This window comes from Siniperca chuatsi, linkage group LG12 (assembly GCF_020085105.1).
Source record: "Siniperca chuatsi isolate FFG_IHB_CAS linkage group LG12, ASM2008510v1, whole genome shotgun sequence".
Classification (NCBI taxonomy): Eukaryota; Metazoa; Chordata; class Actinopteri; order Centrarchiformes; family Sinipercidae; genus Siniperca; species Siniperca chuatsi.
This window is the reverse complement of record NC_058053.1, coordinates 13,898,100-13,914,908: the sequence shown is the minus strand read 5'-3', so window position 1 is coordinate 13,914,908 and position 16,809 is coordinate 13,898,100. Positions and strand designations below refer to the sequence as shown.

General features: G+C 40.0%; 2 protein-coding genes across 2 annotated transcripts in view; both read left to right on the top strand.

The window, feature by feature from the left end:
- The window catches only part of LOC122885923 (potassium voltage-gated channel subfamily H member 7-like), a 37,027-nt gene extending 33,647 nt beyond the window's left edge, over positions 1–3,380 (top strand). The window contains exon 15 of the mRNA XM_044217700.1: positions 586–3,380. Within this exon, the coding sequence (XP_044073635.1) occupies positions 586–891 (306 nt within the window). The 3' untranslated portion in view covers positions 892–3,380. The remainder of the gene's footprint in view (positions 1–585) is intronic.
- Positions 3,381–5,404: 2,024 nt separating this feature from the next.
- ifih1 (interferon induced with helicase C domain 1) lies at positions 5,405–16,769 on the top strand. The gene is made up of 16 exons (XM_044216978.1): positions 5,405–5,988; positions 6,314–6,485; positions 6,774–6,908; positions 7,443–7,508; positions 9,539–9,765; positions 10,458–10,668; positions 11,919–12,136; positions 12,734–12,835; positions 12,987–13,110; positions 13,228–13,443; positions 14,144–14,400; positions 14,508–14,657; positions 14,801–14,962; positions 15,055–15,248; positions 15,401–15,494; positions 16,178–16,769. Exons 1-16 carry the CDS (start codon positions 5,554–5,556, stop codon positions 16,388–16,390), a joined length of 2,976 nt encoding a protein of 991 aa, XP_044072913.1. The 5' UTR covers positions 5,405–5,553; the 3' UTR covers positions 16,391–16,769.
- Positions 16,770–16,809: the final 40 nt, after the last annotated feature.

Genomic DNA, 16,809 nt, shown 5'->3' with positions numbered 1-16,809 from the left:
TTTAAGCATTACATTATTTCTGGCAGAGCACTGAAGTCGAGCATCAGCTGGCTTTTTACAATCACCAATCACATTCATCAGTGATGTTCAAGGAGACAGTGAGGCAGTCTCTATAATCCGACAAGCTCTCACTGTTTCATAATGTTTTGCTCTCACCTGCTTCACACCGTTACTGCTGAATGTTTTGATTGATTGGTTTTGTCTGTCACAGTGTTTGTCAGAAAGTCTGGTCAATCACAGGAAAGAATGTGAGCCACTGTCACCATCTGAATTGTCTGGATGACATAAACCTCACCCATATGGGAGGCAATACAGGCTAAAACAAGTAGTAAGACTGTTAGTATGTTGAGATGTTGTGGCTTAGCTTCATTTTTTTGTACTGTTAAACTTAGTTTTAAATACAGTAGTTTGTATTTAGTTTGTTTAATATTACAATAATTGCTTTAATTAAAAATAGGTTACCAAGTTAAAACAAAATATTGACTGAATACAAAATGTCGGATGAATAAACCTGATTCAGTTTTAGAGTGACTACAGGTTCATTAATTCCAACTAAGTTGTATATTCTGCCACTCTTCTTCTTAGGCCCCAAACCTCAAACTGGAGAGGGCCATTCAGGAATCCAAAGACTCTCTGTCGAGCTTGGCCAACGTGAATGCACCCATCGAGGACAGCCTTACAGCATTGCTTGTACAAAGACATACAGAGCCGCTGCAACAACAAATACAACAGCAGCAGCAACAACAGATCACAGGGCATCAACAGTCTGCATTGATCCTTCTTCCAACTGAAACATCTTCCACCTCCTCCTCCCCAGCCCCTTCTGACTCCAACTTCAACACCACTGGACTCCACAGACCTGTCTCAGACCCAGAGTTTCCAAGGCCATAAACCTTCCAGCAGCACAGTGTTCTAATATCTGGGTTGTAATGCTGTAATTACTAAGTAGCAGCTTTTTTATCAGCATGCTGGCACAGACATCTGTATTGTTAATTTGCAATGGCTTGGTAATAGAAGTAAGATGTTTTTTTTCATTATGCATGTGGATGAAATACTGTTCGCTGCAGTTAACAGCGTGTTAACAAACTGTTTTCTGCAGTTATCAGTGTAATAACAATGGTTAAATATTGTAGCAACAGTTCTATCAACACAGAAACCCTCTGATGGACTCTCACTCATTTTTACAGATTCACTCACTCAAAATGTACATGTAGATGCCCAATCAATCAGGATGAACCAAATCAGAGGATGGCCCTATAGGACAGCACTTCCTCATTCATTATGTAGACAGCTTCTTAACTAAATTCTACTTAATCGACAGGGATGCTTGTGAAAGGGCTTTATCTGGTTGTGATAGAACTAGCACTACAACACCTAACTTTCTGTTTTACCCAGGCTTGGTACTCGAATGGGCTCTGTACCCCTTCTCGTGACTCGGTTGCAACATTTTATGTCCCAACACACAATTGGTCACACTGGGCTGGGCTGAGTGGGCCACAAGGCTAGAATCAGCCACAATGAAAACCACATCTGTCCTACTTTGCAAATCGGGTCTCAGTACATATCACTGTTACACAAGCACCAGTGCACCAGTGTAACTACAGTCACAACTTTATTGGTAGACCCAGGGAAACCTTGCTCATCAGCTAGATGTGTCCCTCCCTCCATCATTACTTGCCAACTGACCTATCTCGCACTAGACGTCCTAACGTTCAGCAGAAAGCAAGGGAGAGGGGTAGTAAAAGGCCATATACATAGGTCACCCCACTGTACATAACAGAGATCTGGGGTTCCAGGTCAAACACTGCCAGGAGAATTCCTGTCCATCGACTGATAGAAATGTGAAAAATCTTTTGCGAAGTCATCAGCCATCATTTCTTTGGACAGGAATTTGCCAACCATCCTGTCAAGCCTTTTCCCACCTTTTCATGCCTGCAGTCAGAAGAAGGAAAGGTTATCTCTCCAGAAGCTGAGTGCCAACAGAGAGCAGCTACTGTACTACTCACTGCCCCAGAGACAGGGCAATGCAATTGATCACTCGGCTTCCTATTCTCCAGTCAGTGCAACTGGCAAGTAGAGATGGAGACTGCGACTAAAGATTGTTAATGCTGGCTGGAGGCGGCCCACCGCTGTCACCAAGTCAGTCTGGCAGCTGGTGGACAAAGACTTGTTGTCTAGGCAGTTTGCAAGTGCAACCTGAGACTTGGAAGCAAGAATACAAGCCAAAGCTAGCGCTGCTTTGTGTCCTCATCGCCATCGTACATGTATGAATACCTAAAGCATGAGGAGGGGACTTGATGACACTGCTATTCTTCCTCCAGTTGCTGAAATCTTTGCATTGCACCTGACTATGAGGCACTGACAAGGCCATAGTTGTAAACACATACAGTGAATTTCCTCCACTGGGACATAAGATATTGCCTGATACACCCTCAACAGTCACTGATTAACCTGTTCGTTGCTTTTAGAGCCTGTTAAGAGTCTAAAGCCTGCGTGCGATACATATACAGACTCTGCCACTTAGAGGGCCTGAGCCTGCATATGAACAGACTATACAAACTTTTTTCTTCAGCTATTAGTGTAATACAGCATTATCACAAAGGTGTAAGAACAGTTTTCTTATCCTTAGTTGTATGCTTGTCTTGTCTGAAGTGTGACTCAGGGGTTATGGACAATTGCACTGCAATATACAGTACAGTATCAAGAATACTGTAGTTTTCTTCTTTAAACAATGTGCATTATTACTGCCGTCACTGACGCGCACCTACTGTAAAACGTTACGCACCATACATGCTTGTCCGGGCAGATATCGTAACATGCAGATTTAAGTAAGTGAGTTTTCTGCTGTTATCCCAGAGCTAGGCCCCCGACAAACAAGTATGGTGTAGGTATTTCTACGAGGCAGTGCATGTATTTTCTATCTATATATTTACTGTTTTGCACTGCTTATGAGCCCAAAGTAGCACATTACAATATAAAATGATGTCAGTATACTTGTCTCTTTTAGGATGCACATAGAGGGTGTGTGTTTGGGGGGATAGGGGATTAGGGGAACACATGGAAAGTTAGTACTTGCGCATAAACAGGCCCCAGAGAGGGTCTTGTGCCTACAACCAATCCAAATGCTAAGTCAGCATCTTCATGTAAAACTAACCATAACATCAACGGATCGTATCGTTTCCCTGTACTGTTTTTGTTGGCAATGTACATTAAAGTTAAAATGTTGTTAGATAATTGTTAGAAAATAAATACATCATATTGCCAGATATAAAAAAATGTATTTTTTTTAACTGAGTAAGTTATATGAGAAACTCTTTAGCAAAACAGTAGTACATATGTTGGTTTTGAAGCTGTGGGAGCAATAAATGAAATCACACTTATAGTTTTGTCACTGGATTTCCCTTTTTTTTGTCCATACAGGTGTATTTACAGTGAAAATACTGTTCATCATAGAAAACGCTGACAGACAGCTGTGCAGGATGGTCGTTTAGGAGCCCAACTACAGGTGACTACTTGAGGGCAGTTGGTCACCGAGCAGATGAGGTCTCCTAGCCGGTCTGGCAGAGGTTCGGGCCAAGACGTTGCTGTCACAGTTTTCAGGGAGATGCAGGATTCAGTTTCTTCAGTTCTAACATTTGTTGTGTTAGAACACAGACCCCGCAGGTTTCATTCAGAAAGTTGTTACTTTCAAAGCTGTTGAGTAAAATTTATCTGGCTAGCTACACTAACTTTTTCAGCTAGGCTTGAGTAATTCCGTTGGCTAGATGAAAACACAAGCAGGAAATGACATGCTATAAAAAATCCCGACAAAAAGATCAAGTCAAAAGGAAACAGTTTAACACTGAGGCACTCAACGGCTTGTTTAAGAAAAAGGTTCAATTGTGAGCGGACTTTAGGCAAGGAAAGTATAGAAAAGCTTAAAGAAAGACATCTAGGAAACTAAGATAAAATTAAAACATTGAGCTCAAAGGTGAGGTCCAGTCCAAGGCTTAAACGATGGTGAAGCCATTTGTCAGTTTGCCAAAGTAGGCAGGGTGGAGGAACGCGTTTTCGCGCCGAAAACTCTATTCCTTTTAGTGATGGGAACTACGGCTGTTTGAAGGGAGCTGTATCTTATGGCTACGTTCCTTTCTGAGAGCCAGCTCTTTCGGCTCCCAAATGGTTCTTCATTTAGTACTACTTCTGCTGGTCACTGCCTCAGTTACTTTCTTATTTGTTGCAAGAAATAAATATGCAAGATTCTGCAATACATTGAAATATTCTGTCAGATTGATGGTTAAAAAGTGGGATATGTCAAGAATAACTATCCTAGTTGTATAACAAAAATAACACCCTTCTAATGAAATAGTATGGTTAATAAATAATTATACAACTCTATACAGACAATATTTCTGCCGTGTTTAAAAGTGTTTGTTGTCATGCATATCTTTTTCGGGGGGGGGCTTATCTCAGACCATGAGATAAAAGTGTGTGTGTGTGTGTGTGTGTGGCCGGGGGGGTCTACACTATTAACTTAACCTAACTATTAGGGAAGGAAGAAGTCAGTTTGCAGATCCAGAGGGTCTCAAGAAAAGGTTTATTCAGCCCCACCCCACCCCCCATGGAATTCCACAGGGTTGTAAACAATGCTCCCAAACAGTTTGGGAAACACCGATTGCGATCACTACAGGACATATATTAGGCTAAGTGTAGTATATTTTATACATAGATTTTAGGTGATTATGTATAGAATTGACTAATTTTAGTCGTTTTTCTTTTTGGCATTTCTGCTTTATTTTGATCTCATAGTAGAGAGAGAGACAGGAAAGGCAGGTGAGAGAGAGGGGGGGCGGATGACATGCAGCAAAGGGCCCATGTCAGACTACAGTAACTACAGTTGTCGATAAATGTAGTGGAATAAGAATATTTCCAAAATATTTCAAAATAAAAATACTCAGCTAAGTAGAACTCAACATGGTACTTAAAGGTCCTGCTCACCAACACAAGTGTGTTTAATTACTCTGGCTGATTCGACCTAGGAAGAGCTATGCTCGGAATTACATGAGGTCATCTAAGTCAAAGTACCAACAACAATGGTAAAGGTGTCAGTTGTGCCGTCTTTACAGATGCAAAGTCAAACAAAAGGTCTGCACAATTGAAAACACCTGTGTGAGTTTACAGTGGGTGTGTAGGGCCTTTAACTAAATATACTTACATTCACCTTTAAATAAAGTTCCTATAAGAATGTTATAATATAATAATATTAAATTGCTGAGTACTAACAATAGTCCTTAGGTCACTGTCAGAATATTAGAAACATTTGTCTTTAGTGTTTACCAATAGAAAACAGCTGTAAATCGTGAACGTGCAGAGATCTACCTACCATGTTCCAATACTGAAACCTAGTGGCCAAATTAATTATTGAGAGTTTTGGAGAAACGAAAGCAAAAGAGTTTCATTTTCCTCGATACAGTGAATCATCGTTTTTGCTGCCAGTTGGGTGTTCTTTTAACTACGCTGGAGCCAGATTACAACACAGTATTGTGATCAGTGTTACCGGTTAGCTGGGTCATAATGACATCGGACAACGATGATGTAAACGAGCGTCTCATTGAAAACTTTAGGCCGAGGTTGCGAGAGCATATTGTGGTGGAGCGGGTTCTGGATTATTTACATTGTATCGAAGCCGACCAGAATGAACAGATCAGACAAAAGGCGAGGAATGACGGTAATCTCGCGGCTGTGGATCTCCTCATTAGCGCAGTCCTCAAAAAGCCACATACCAAAGGCTGGTTCAGGGCGTTTGTCGACGCGTTGGTGCATTCAGGTTGTGAATATGCAGCGGACTACATTCAGGTCAATCTCCCGAAACCTGAAGTGGAGGCAGAGAATGATTGCTGCGTCCAGCTTATTCAAATACTGTCTCCCAGTCTTGTGGACATGAAAACTGACGAAGTGTACGTACACTGCTTCGCTCAAGGCCTGATTACCCAAGATGACGTCGAGATTGTAAGTACACTGTTGTGAAGGTGGGCTGTCAAATCCCCTGCTGATTTTCTCTTGGAGCTGATCAGCACTTCAGCTATGATCCAAGAGAATAATGAAAGTCTCTAATGGTCACAATGTGTATTACATTAATACATTTATAGTACAAATTGTCAACACATGTAGTATGTTCAGTGTGTTTACTTTTTCTAGTTCAACTCCCAGTAGATGTCTATGCGGTCATTGACCACGAGATGGCAGACAAATGCACTCAACTGTTTTTGCAGAGCACTACACCTCACCCAGACTGCATAACCAGTGTACTCCAGTTATTATGCTCATGTTGTAGATTAAAGCTACAACAGAAAACCGTGGACGCAGGGATGGAGCCCGTGAACTTCTGGGAAGAATCGTGAGAGGTCGACCAGGATGGTTTTCTAATTTTCTCAATATTCTGCGTGAAACTGGACACCAGTACCTGTACCAGCTGACTGGAGGGTCACCTGACTGTGACAAGCAAGGTGACTAACTTTACTGGAGTACACACCCATCACAGGAATGGCATTATATTTATATATATATATATATATATATATATATATATATATATATATATATATATATAGATAGATAGATAGATAGATAGATAGATATACAGTGTACTATATATGTATATACAGTATATAGTACATGAGTGACTACAGCTGTAGAGTGCTTACAGTATCATTGTCCCAACTTAATTAGAGATTGTTAATATTGAGACTAATAATTATAGTAACTTAAACTGTGATTTATTTATTTATTATTAGGCTCAGATGAGAAACTGCCTTCAGTGAAAGGTGAACCCACAGGAAATGAAGCTGACGCAGAGGAGAGAACAGCTGAAAGCTGTGATAGCCCACAGTTTATGGAGATCACAGTAACCGAGGAGCCTCAAGATTCAGGTCCTGATTCAGTACATATTCAACAAATTAAGTCAAATAACTGAATTTGGACGCTAATACTGTCCAGTAGGCCATTTATGGTTCAGTCCACCCAAATTACAAAACACATATTTTCTCACTCACCCTGAGCGTTGTCTGTCCATGTAGATCATTTTCATTTTATGTGCAGAGTTTTATAGGGACATGTTCATCTAAACTGTTTCTTAAGTAGCTAAAAAAAAAAAAAACACGAGTCACATATGAGAACTGTCTATAACCAGCTGTTGATTTTATGAGTAACTGGGACAATTCATCAAGGCTTTAAGGACCACACACCAAATTTCACCTCTCTTTTATTGGAGACACAAAGACAGAAACAGTATGTCAAAACCGTATCAAGTAAATCTGAAACTATCAGCATATACCATTAGGAATGACTGGTGAAATTAGCTTTTTGGTAATTTGGGTGAACTGACCCTTTAGTAGTTGGTACTCCCAACACAGTGAAGAGGATTTATCTCCTGCCTTTCTATAACTCAAATGATATCTTTACAGACCTGTACCAAGAAGCAAGCACTGAATCCAGACAACTGCCAAACAGCTTGGAGCCCTCACAACCAGGTCAGACTGATTGACCCTTGATACTGTTGCTGTTGTTCAAGTATCATAGTAATCTGGAAAGCTTGTTCTCGTTCTGCCCCAGTTGGCCACACACGAACACCAAACTCAAGTCACAGCGAGAAAAATGTCCACTGGATCTGTAGATGCCCTATAGTATCATAAAGGCAGAATAAGTGTGTTTGGAACGTATTGCTAGTGGAACATTTCTCCGTTCCTGCCTGCTTGACACCAAAGAATATGTTCCATGTGTGTACCATGCTGAACCACATAGAGGTCAAAGAGGACAGAGCATAGCCAGCGCTTCAAATGAAAACCACATGCTGACTCTTTCTTGGCAGATTGTAAAGTAATGTAAAGGAAAAGTTCAAGTCTCTATGGAGTGGGGCCTTCCTTTACACCTCTAGGCTTATATCATGCTCAGTTTCTTTGATTATTTCAATAGCTAGTGCATCAGCATCGTCTCTCATTGCACTGTGCTCATATAAAGTGCCTTTCTGACATTGTGTTTACATGATAAATGATTGCTTTAGGGATAATCAACCCAGAGCAGACAAGTGGCACAAAACGAGATGCATGTGGACTAATGAGGCAGTGGAAATAATTATATGAAATGAAGAAACACAGGAAGTGTCGTTTATTTTCTTAACTTGAGGTTACAGTACCATTTGTCTCATTAATTTGAGTAATGCCATAAGTCTGACTGGTTGGCCAGAGTGCATGGTTTAAACAGAAGGGATTACATGTAAGATTGTTCCACCAGCCTGTGAAACGATTTGCATGTGCAGAATTATTTGTGGGTTTTCTGAAATTAGCTGAGTTTCTCTGCACTCAATCAAACAGAAAAATGTCTGTTCTTATTGGAATGGTATTAAACATAGCTGATTGTTGACTTTCCACCTCTAAGAAGTTTAACATCTGGGAACTGCTAGTCAAAATTCAGGGGGCTACACAGGTCACTGTTTACTTCTCATTGTTAAAGCTCTGTCTCTACATCAGCACAGACATGTATTTACTTCCATGTAGTTGCTTGAAACTGCACTTTAACCTCTGGCATACCAAGTCTGAGATGGAAAATTAAAAGATGTCTGCACTGAGAGAAAAAAGAACTTTCTGGGGGTTTGAACTCATAACTGGGGGGGAAATGTAGAACTTAAAGTTGAGGGGAAAGGGGGCATGCACATTGTACATGGTGCCTTAGTCATGTTTTATCCGCAGCCTAGACAGAGCAAATGAGTCATAGCCTGCCAGCGACTTAAAGTCTGACTAAAGTGGATCATAGTATCATAGTAAGTCTGCTTGTCCTTGCAAACAGGAAAATAAGTCTAAATGCTGCTACAGTAGACATCAAGAACACACTCCAAGCAGTTTGAGAAATTCTGAATGATTGATAAATGCATGCAGATGTTAGCTTGTGCAAGGAAATATAGTGCCTGATGTTTGAATATTTTTGGAAATTTTGAGGCAGTTAAATTGGCTCACATCCCCCTTGTCCTATGATTTCCAGTTTTAGATTTGTAATGATGTTGTTAAAGGCCAGATTACATGTATTTATTACTTGAACAATGACATCTGTTGCACATATTGACCTGCTTTTGGCACAGTTTTTAAATTTTTACAGTTTGGATTAAGCAAATACAAGTACAATATTGCCTCTCAGTGACATGATTTATAGTGCACAGTGTTCATGTCATAACTACCTAAGACATGTGGTTTATAGGTGCTTATGTTTGTGTTGTAAAGTGTTCAGAGCGGACTGCAGTGTTCATTGTGTTTTAAAATCAGTGGGTTTGCAAGTGCAAAAAACAGTCAGTGTTTATATTTTAAATATAGAACATATTCCATTAATTCAGTACATATGCATACAGTATGTTTTGCCTTTTTAATAGCCGCATTAAGAAAAAATTCCACTACCTGAACAAAATCACAAACAATGACCAGTCCAGCACAGTCTCTTCCTGCCAGTAATGCCTGTAATTGTGGGTTGCTGACATGGACACTTTATCTGTCTGAACCTCTGCTCTGCACTACAGATGGAACTGACTCAGTAGCAGCAGCCAGAGGCCCAGAAAAAGATGATATTGTTCTTCGAGATTATCAGATGGAAGTCGCTAGACCTGCCTTGGAGGGGAAAAACATTATCATATGCCTTCCGACAGGAAGTGGTAAAACCAGAGTTGCAGTTTATATTACCAAAAAACATCTGGACTGCAGGAGGACAGAGGGACGATCAGGGAAAGTGGTCGTCTTGGTGAACAAGGTACTATAACCTAAAAAAGTCTGGTATACCTGACTTAAGGCTTTGCACTATTATGGTAACCTACTTGTGTGCTTTTCAAATCCAAAGAAAACATTTAATCTTTCAGTCAATTTGCACATGTGGGTCAGCTCACCACAAATTAGATGCCATAAGGTTTAGATATTCCCCTGCACTTTGTTGCTATTTGGCATTCGATCTGCTCTGCACTGGAAAAAATCACTACTTACTCCATTTTGGATTAAAGGTTTTCCAGCTATAAAACTATTTAGTTATGTTTTAAAACAGCTTGAGAAATAATGATCATATGTGAAAGTCATCATGGTTCATTCTTCAACAGAATAACAACTTGGTTAGTTGTGTCTCTGCAGAAAAGGGATGGTCTTCCCTTAATACTTAAACAATAACAACACAATATTCTAGATCATTGCACAACTAATTAGAAACCTTGCCTCAAACAAAGTGAAAAGAGTCCTGGACATGTTTATCTGTACCGAACTGTTGTCAACAAAGTCATAACACAGCAGTTATTGTGGTCATAAACAAACCCACCTTCAAATCATCAGGGGCTTTGTAGTAAAAGAAGCAATGCAGACATGTATTTATTTTTTTATTGACAGTTATTTCTATTTGTTACATTTCTTGACTTTGTAGCATCAGCATCATAACACGTAATGTGCTCTGGTGTCCTGCAGGTTCCTCTCGTTGAGCAGCATTATTCCGCAGAGTTCTTGCCATTTTTGAAGCACACATATAAACTGGAGAGAGTCAGCGGAGACTGCCAGCTCAAAATCTCCTTCACAGAGATTGTGAAGAAAAATGACGTCATCATTTGCACAGCCCAGATTCTTGAGAATTACTTGGAGAGGTCTAACACAGGAGAGGACGAAGGGGTGGATTTAAGCGGTATGATTTTACAAAAGAATCCAACACAACACAATAATCTTTCCTTGGCTCAGTAATTTCGTTTGGCTTCAGTAAACTTGTAGTTCAAAAACAAAGCAGCATTCAAAATTAAATATGGTCACAACATCTCTACTGGGGTTGGGAGATGACAGTGAAACATCACGATGGACAATGATATCATTCAATGATTATATTTTTCCTAAACATGAAATATTCTCAGTCAAATGTGCAGCGTGAGACACAGTGAAAAAAATGATAAATAACAGCTTTTAAATCAAGATGTTACGACAGTGGAGGGCTCAGTGGTCGATGATTAAAACCTTTAGTTAAAATCTGTCCAGGCTTAAACCACAGACACTGACAGGCATTGGAATAGAAAGCCACCTGGAGGACTCATAACCTCTCCCCAGATGATACCTGACAGGATCTTGTCAAAGTCTTCCGGCTCTGCTGTTCACTCTTGTTGGCACTCATCGGTCCAAGGTGGAATAGCCTCCTCAGTGGAACATATGCTGTTTGTTGAAACGCCTGAGAGCGTGTCCTTCTTTTCTCTTTTTTTTTCCTATCTCCTGCTTTCCAGGCCACACGTCTGTTCAAGCCATCAGTGTGTGGCTGATCAAATTCACATGAGAGCTTCTATCACCCACAGTACATCAAGCTGCCACTCTCCACACTCTTGTCCTCCAGGGGCACATTTGTACCACTCTGGTTAAACTTGCACACGTGAATGATTACAATTAACCTTACTTACACTTTTGTAAAATACGAAAATAATAAAATCAGTTCAAGCTATTTTTGAAGTAGTTTTCCAGCATATGTTATTGTGCGGCTTAGACTGCTGCGTCAGGTTCCTAGAAAAGTGCTGGTTTGAGTGGGAGGATCTCTCTTACAGAAAGAGATAGTCTGAGTTAAAATCACCTCTATTTATTTAAGAAACAAATAAATGACACAAATATAGCACTGCTTGGCTGAGAAAATTGTAGTGTTTCTTCTCTGCAATTTTGTCCCTGGAAATGTAGATGTTATTGTTTTAACAAAGCAAGATGTAATCTTACTGAGTTACCAAAGAATCTCTAAAAACAATCACTCACTATTTATTCTGCTTGTTGCAATCCTGCCATCATGGTACTGCAATAAACTGCATCTTTTGTTTCTCCATGTTGCTTTTTACAACTCACATATTATCCAGATACTACTTTGTATCACATTTAATGCATTCATTAATATGTTTGTTGTCATGTCTTGTGCAGATCTGACACTGATTGTAATAGATGAGTGTCACCACACTCAGAAAGGAGGAGTCTACAACCACATAATGATGCGCTACCTGAAGCAGAAGCACAAGAACAAAAGGCTGAAGAAGGAGCAGAAGGAGCCTGTGCCCCTCCCTCAGATCCTGGGCCTGACTGCCTCACCAGGGGTCGGGGGAGCCACGAAAATGGAGAAAGCTGAGGAACACATACTGCGCGTAAATACTTTCTGTCTGCACCTATGTAGACAAAATGTTAGCACATATTAGCCTATGTGTACAAAATGCTACACCTTACAATAGAATGCAATCTACTGTAACAACACCAGAGACTATGGCCTTAAAGAAGTGAACTGAAGAGATGAATTAACTTCTTTTGACACAGTCTAATCATTATAAGCTTCACAAAAGTAGAATTCATTGCAGAGTATTTTTATTGGATTGGATTAAATTTCGCAGCTGTTGCTTTAATTGTGTCCACACCTACTATATTCACCATAAACAAGATCATTTTCATTCTTTTAGTTTCACTTTATCATCTTTTGTTCATCCAAATCCTGCCTCAGTTTCTCTGCTTTAGTCATCGATGGTCCTGTTCTTCCAGCCAAGCTGTTTCCAATGTTCCACACTGCCCCTGCACGCAGAGCAGCCATAAAGTTTCCTACTGCCACAAAAGTAAAAAATCGAAAACAGCCTTTTGGCTTCAACTCTGTGTCAAATATGCAGACATTTTGTCGAAATAGTGTGTAACACTAAGATAGAGATGTCTGATTTTGATTAATTCTAACACTGTAAATCTGTGTGTCTCTTTCATAGATTTGTGCAAACTTGGATGCTTCCAAAATCATGACAAGGAGCCTTGGGGAATACAAAAAGGAGCAAAGGAAAATAACTGTAACTGTTGAAGACAGAAAAGAGGTACATATGTGTAACAGGAGATGGTTTCATGATTGATTTTTTTTATATTAACTTTATCTAATCATGTAGTCTCATTTTTTTTAATAAAGTTTCTCTCTAAGGAATGGCATTAGGAGTGTTATGCGTGTTATGTGTTAAATATCGTTTTCAGGATCCCTTTGGTGATGTCATCAAGAAAATCATGAATGCCATTCATACCCATGCCCAGCTGAGCCCCACCTGTGACCTTGGCTCTCAGAATTATGAACAGTGGGTTGTTCAACAAGAGCGAAAAGGTGAACACAAGTTTTTATGCTGATCTTCAGGGATACTGACCCTTTGTCCAGCTTCCCTTTTTGAAAACAAACTTCCTGCCTTGTAGGGATCTAAAAACTCGTCTCAATCTGTTTTAGCTGCAACAAAGGAAGATCAGAAAGTGCGGGTCTGCGCAGAGCACCTTCGGCAGTACAGCGAGGGCCTGAATCTCAGCAACACCATTCGCATGCGTGATGCCTTCAGTTTCCTGAACAAATACCAAGAGGAGGAGAAAAAGAGAAAAACAACACCAGACGAGGAGCAGAACATACAAATCACAGATACTGAGAGATTCCTCTTCAATTTGTTTAAAGGTATTGTACAGTACTGTTGGGCAAAAGCCCCAACGACATTGTATTACCAAGAAAATTGAAACAAAGTATGTCTTGACTTTATTGTTGTTATCAAAACCGTTCTATGTCCTGTAGCATTTTAACGCAATAGCTAAGTGTTTTGGGAAATACACATATTTGCTTTCTTGCCAAGAGTTAGATGAATCTCATACCTCATATCTGTTTGGTAAATATAAATATAAGGCTAGCTGCTGGTTAGCTTAGCTTAGCATAAAGACTGGAAACAGAGGGAAACGGCTAGCCTGGCTATGTCCAAATCCACTAACCAGGGCCTCTTAAGTTATAATTAACATGTTATATATCTTGTTTGTTTAATCCATACAAAAACCGAAGTGTCAACGACAAGTTGAGTTTTTATGGGGGTTATGTGATGGATTATTTCTTGTTCAAGAGCAACAAGTAAGATACAGCTTGTAAATTAGAAGAACTACTAAGTGGATTTTGGCTAGCCCCTTTTTCCAGAATCTTTGCTAGGCTAAGCTAACCAGCTGCTTGCTGTAGCCGTATATTTACTAGACAGACAAGTGAGCGGTATTGAACTTCTCTTCTAACTCTAGGCAAGAAAGCAAATAAGCCCATCTCCCAAAATGTCAAATGATTCCTTTAACCTTTAAACTACATAAAGAATCAACCTCAGTTCTTTCAAATCCATGTCTTGCAGAGAACAAGGAAGAGCTGCAGACGCTCGCAGAGAATCCAGAGTATGAAAATGACAGTCTGTCAAAACTAAGAGCTAAAATTCTGCAAGAGTTTAGCACCAGGGAGGAGGCCAGAGGGATCATTTTCACCAAAACACGTCGCAGCGCCATTGCTCTAAGTCAGTGGATTCAGGAAAACCCCAAGTTTGCTGACATTGGCGTGAAAGCCTCACATGTCATCGGAGGAGGAGACCAGAGTGTTGTTAAACCAATGACCGCTGTGAGTGCACATTACATTACACAAACTGCAGTACATTTGCCTATGCATTCATCCTATGCACTTCAAATCCAATTTACACTGAAACTTCACAAATTTGTGTTAATCAGGCAGAGCAAAGGGACGTGTTGACCAAATTCCGCAATGGTGAAGTCAACTTGCTGATTGCCACCACGGTGGCAGAGGAAGGTTTGGACATCCCAGCGTGCAATTTTGTTATCCGATATGGCCTTGTGACCAATGAGATTGCTATGATTCAGGTCAGTGATGTCAAATTTGTAATGACCTGTGGTGTATGTTAACAATTATCACTTCTATATCCAATAATTAAGGCACCATTAGACTGTATTACAGTAAAATATTAAAGTGTTTGCTTACCATTGACTCTAATTACCTTTTGCAGGCTCAAGGCCGAGGAAGAGCTGAGGACAGCAGCTACACTCTGGTCGAGGTGAAGAACTCTGGGGTGGCTGAAAAGGAGTGTGTCAATGAGTACCGTAAGAACATGATGAACAAAGCCATTGACAAAATCCGAGCCTTAACTCAAGCGAACTATGACAAACGGGTAATTTAAAAAAAAAAATTTTTTTTGATTTTTAAACTGAAACCCACATTGCTGTAAGACCGTTCATAGTGATGCTTTTTTCCTTTTATCAGATCTTAGAGTTTCAGATTCAGGCTATAATGGAGGAGAAGGTGAGAATGACAAAAAAGAAGCAGAAAGGCATGAAGAAAGAGAACCCGTCCGAGGTGAAGTTTAGCTGCCGAGGCTGCAGCAAACATGTCTGCACCGGCGAAGACATTGAGATCATCGAAAACATGCACAGAGTCAATGTTACAACACAGTTTAGGTACGAATTACAACCTACTTTTACATTCTTCTGAACCTTTTGTGTGTGTTTAGTGACGTATAAACTGTATGCCACAATTGTAATGATGCTCAGATGATGAATTATACCCTGCATGCTTAGCAAATCAAATGCTGACAATTCTTTTTCTACAGTAACCTTTTCATTCAGAGAGAAAACACTACTCTTCAAGAGCGACTTCTAGATTATGAGACTAATGGCTTCATAGCATGCAAAGACTGTGGGCAGGTAAATGTATTTCATGATTTTCATTTGGTGTTTTTTGTTGTTGGGACTGTTTAGAGAAAAACAGCAGATCTTATAAATCTTAAAGGAATAGAAATACGACAGTGTAGTCCTTCATTCTTCCAGGAGTGTTCTATCGTAGAAAAGGTTTCAGTCGTAGTCATCTACAGTGAAAACAGTGTCCAGATGACTACGACTGAAACCTTTTCTACAATAGAAATACACTTATTTGCTATCTTGCAGAGAGCTAGGTGAGCTGGATTGATACCACTCTACATGTCTGTCCTTTCAATATGAAGCTACAGCCATGTAGCTACATGCAGCATGGCAACATTCAGGGACTAGTTTCTGTACTGTAGCTGTCTTTTTAAACAGAATAAGAGAAAAGTGGGAAATGAGTCAAGGCCAGTCATCAGCACTAAAATAAGTTGTTCAAGATGGGAGAGAAAATGAGTCAGATAATCACATGAAATTCAACTACTACCAGATGATTCCATATATTTTTATTTAAGGCCACAACTCCCATATGTAATTATTTTCTGGGAGCCATTTTCCTCCCAAATTATATTTCAGCTGAACGCACACATGGCATAAATGTAACCATTCATTTGTGTTGTCATTGAACAAGACCTACATATACTACCATATCACCCCTTTTATGTTTTAACTTCTGATTTCCATTGCAGAGATGGGGTTCCATGATGCTCTACCGCGGGATCGAGTGCCCCTGCCTCCACGTGAAAAACTTCGTGGTGACAGTCAACGGAAAGAAGATCAGCAAATGCACCAAGTGGAGCGAGCTCGCCGTCAAGTTTTCTGCCTTCGACTACGCTGAACATGCGAGCCGGGTGGCACAGAGCTCAGATGATGAAGAAACAGAATCAATGACAACTACGTAGACTCATTAATAATCACATAAACACTGATCTCTGTTTTATTCTTAACTATGTGACTTGCACCGCATGAATTACTGCACCACACTGGTAAATGCAATGCTTCTTTTGAGTGCTGCACTGTCATGATAACTGGAGTCACGGATGGTGGGGGATTTAAGCATGTGCTGCAAACATGTTCGTTCAGAGCATGCACAATATATTTAGCATTTTATTGGTGAAAGGTTTATTTCATAAATATGTCAGATTGTCAAAAATATGAATTTGCCCTGGAATTGTTGGTGTATCGGATACTGTATGTTGAATTTACTGCTGGAATTCTGTAACAATCTTAAAAGATATTTATGTATAAGCTTGCATCACTTAATAAATTAATAATAAATGATTTTCCTCTCAATCTGTGGTCTCTTGAGATGGGAGCCACT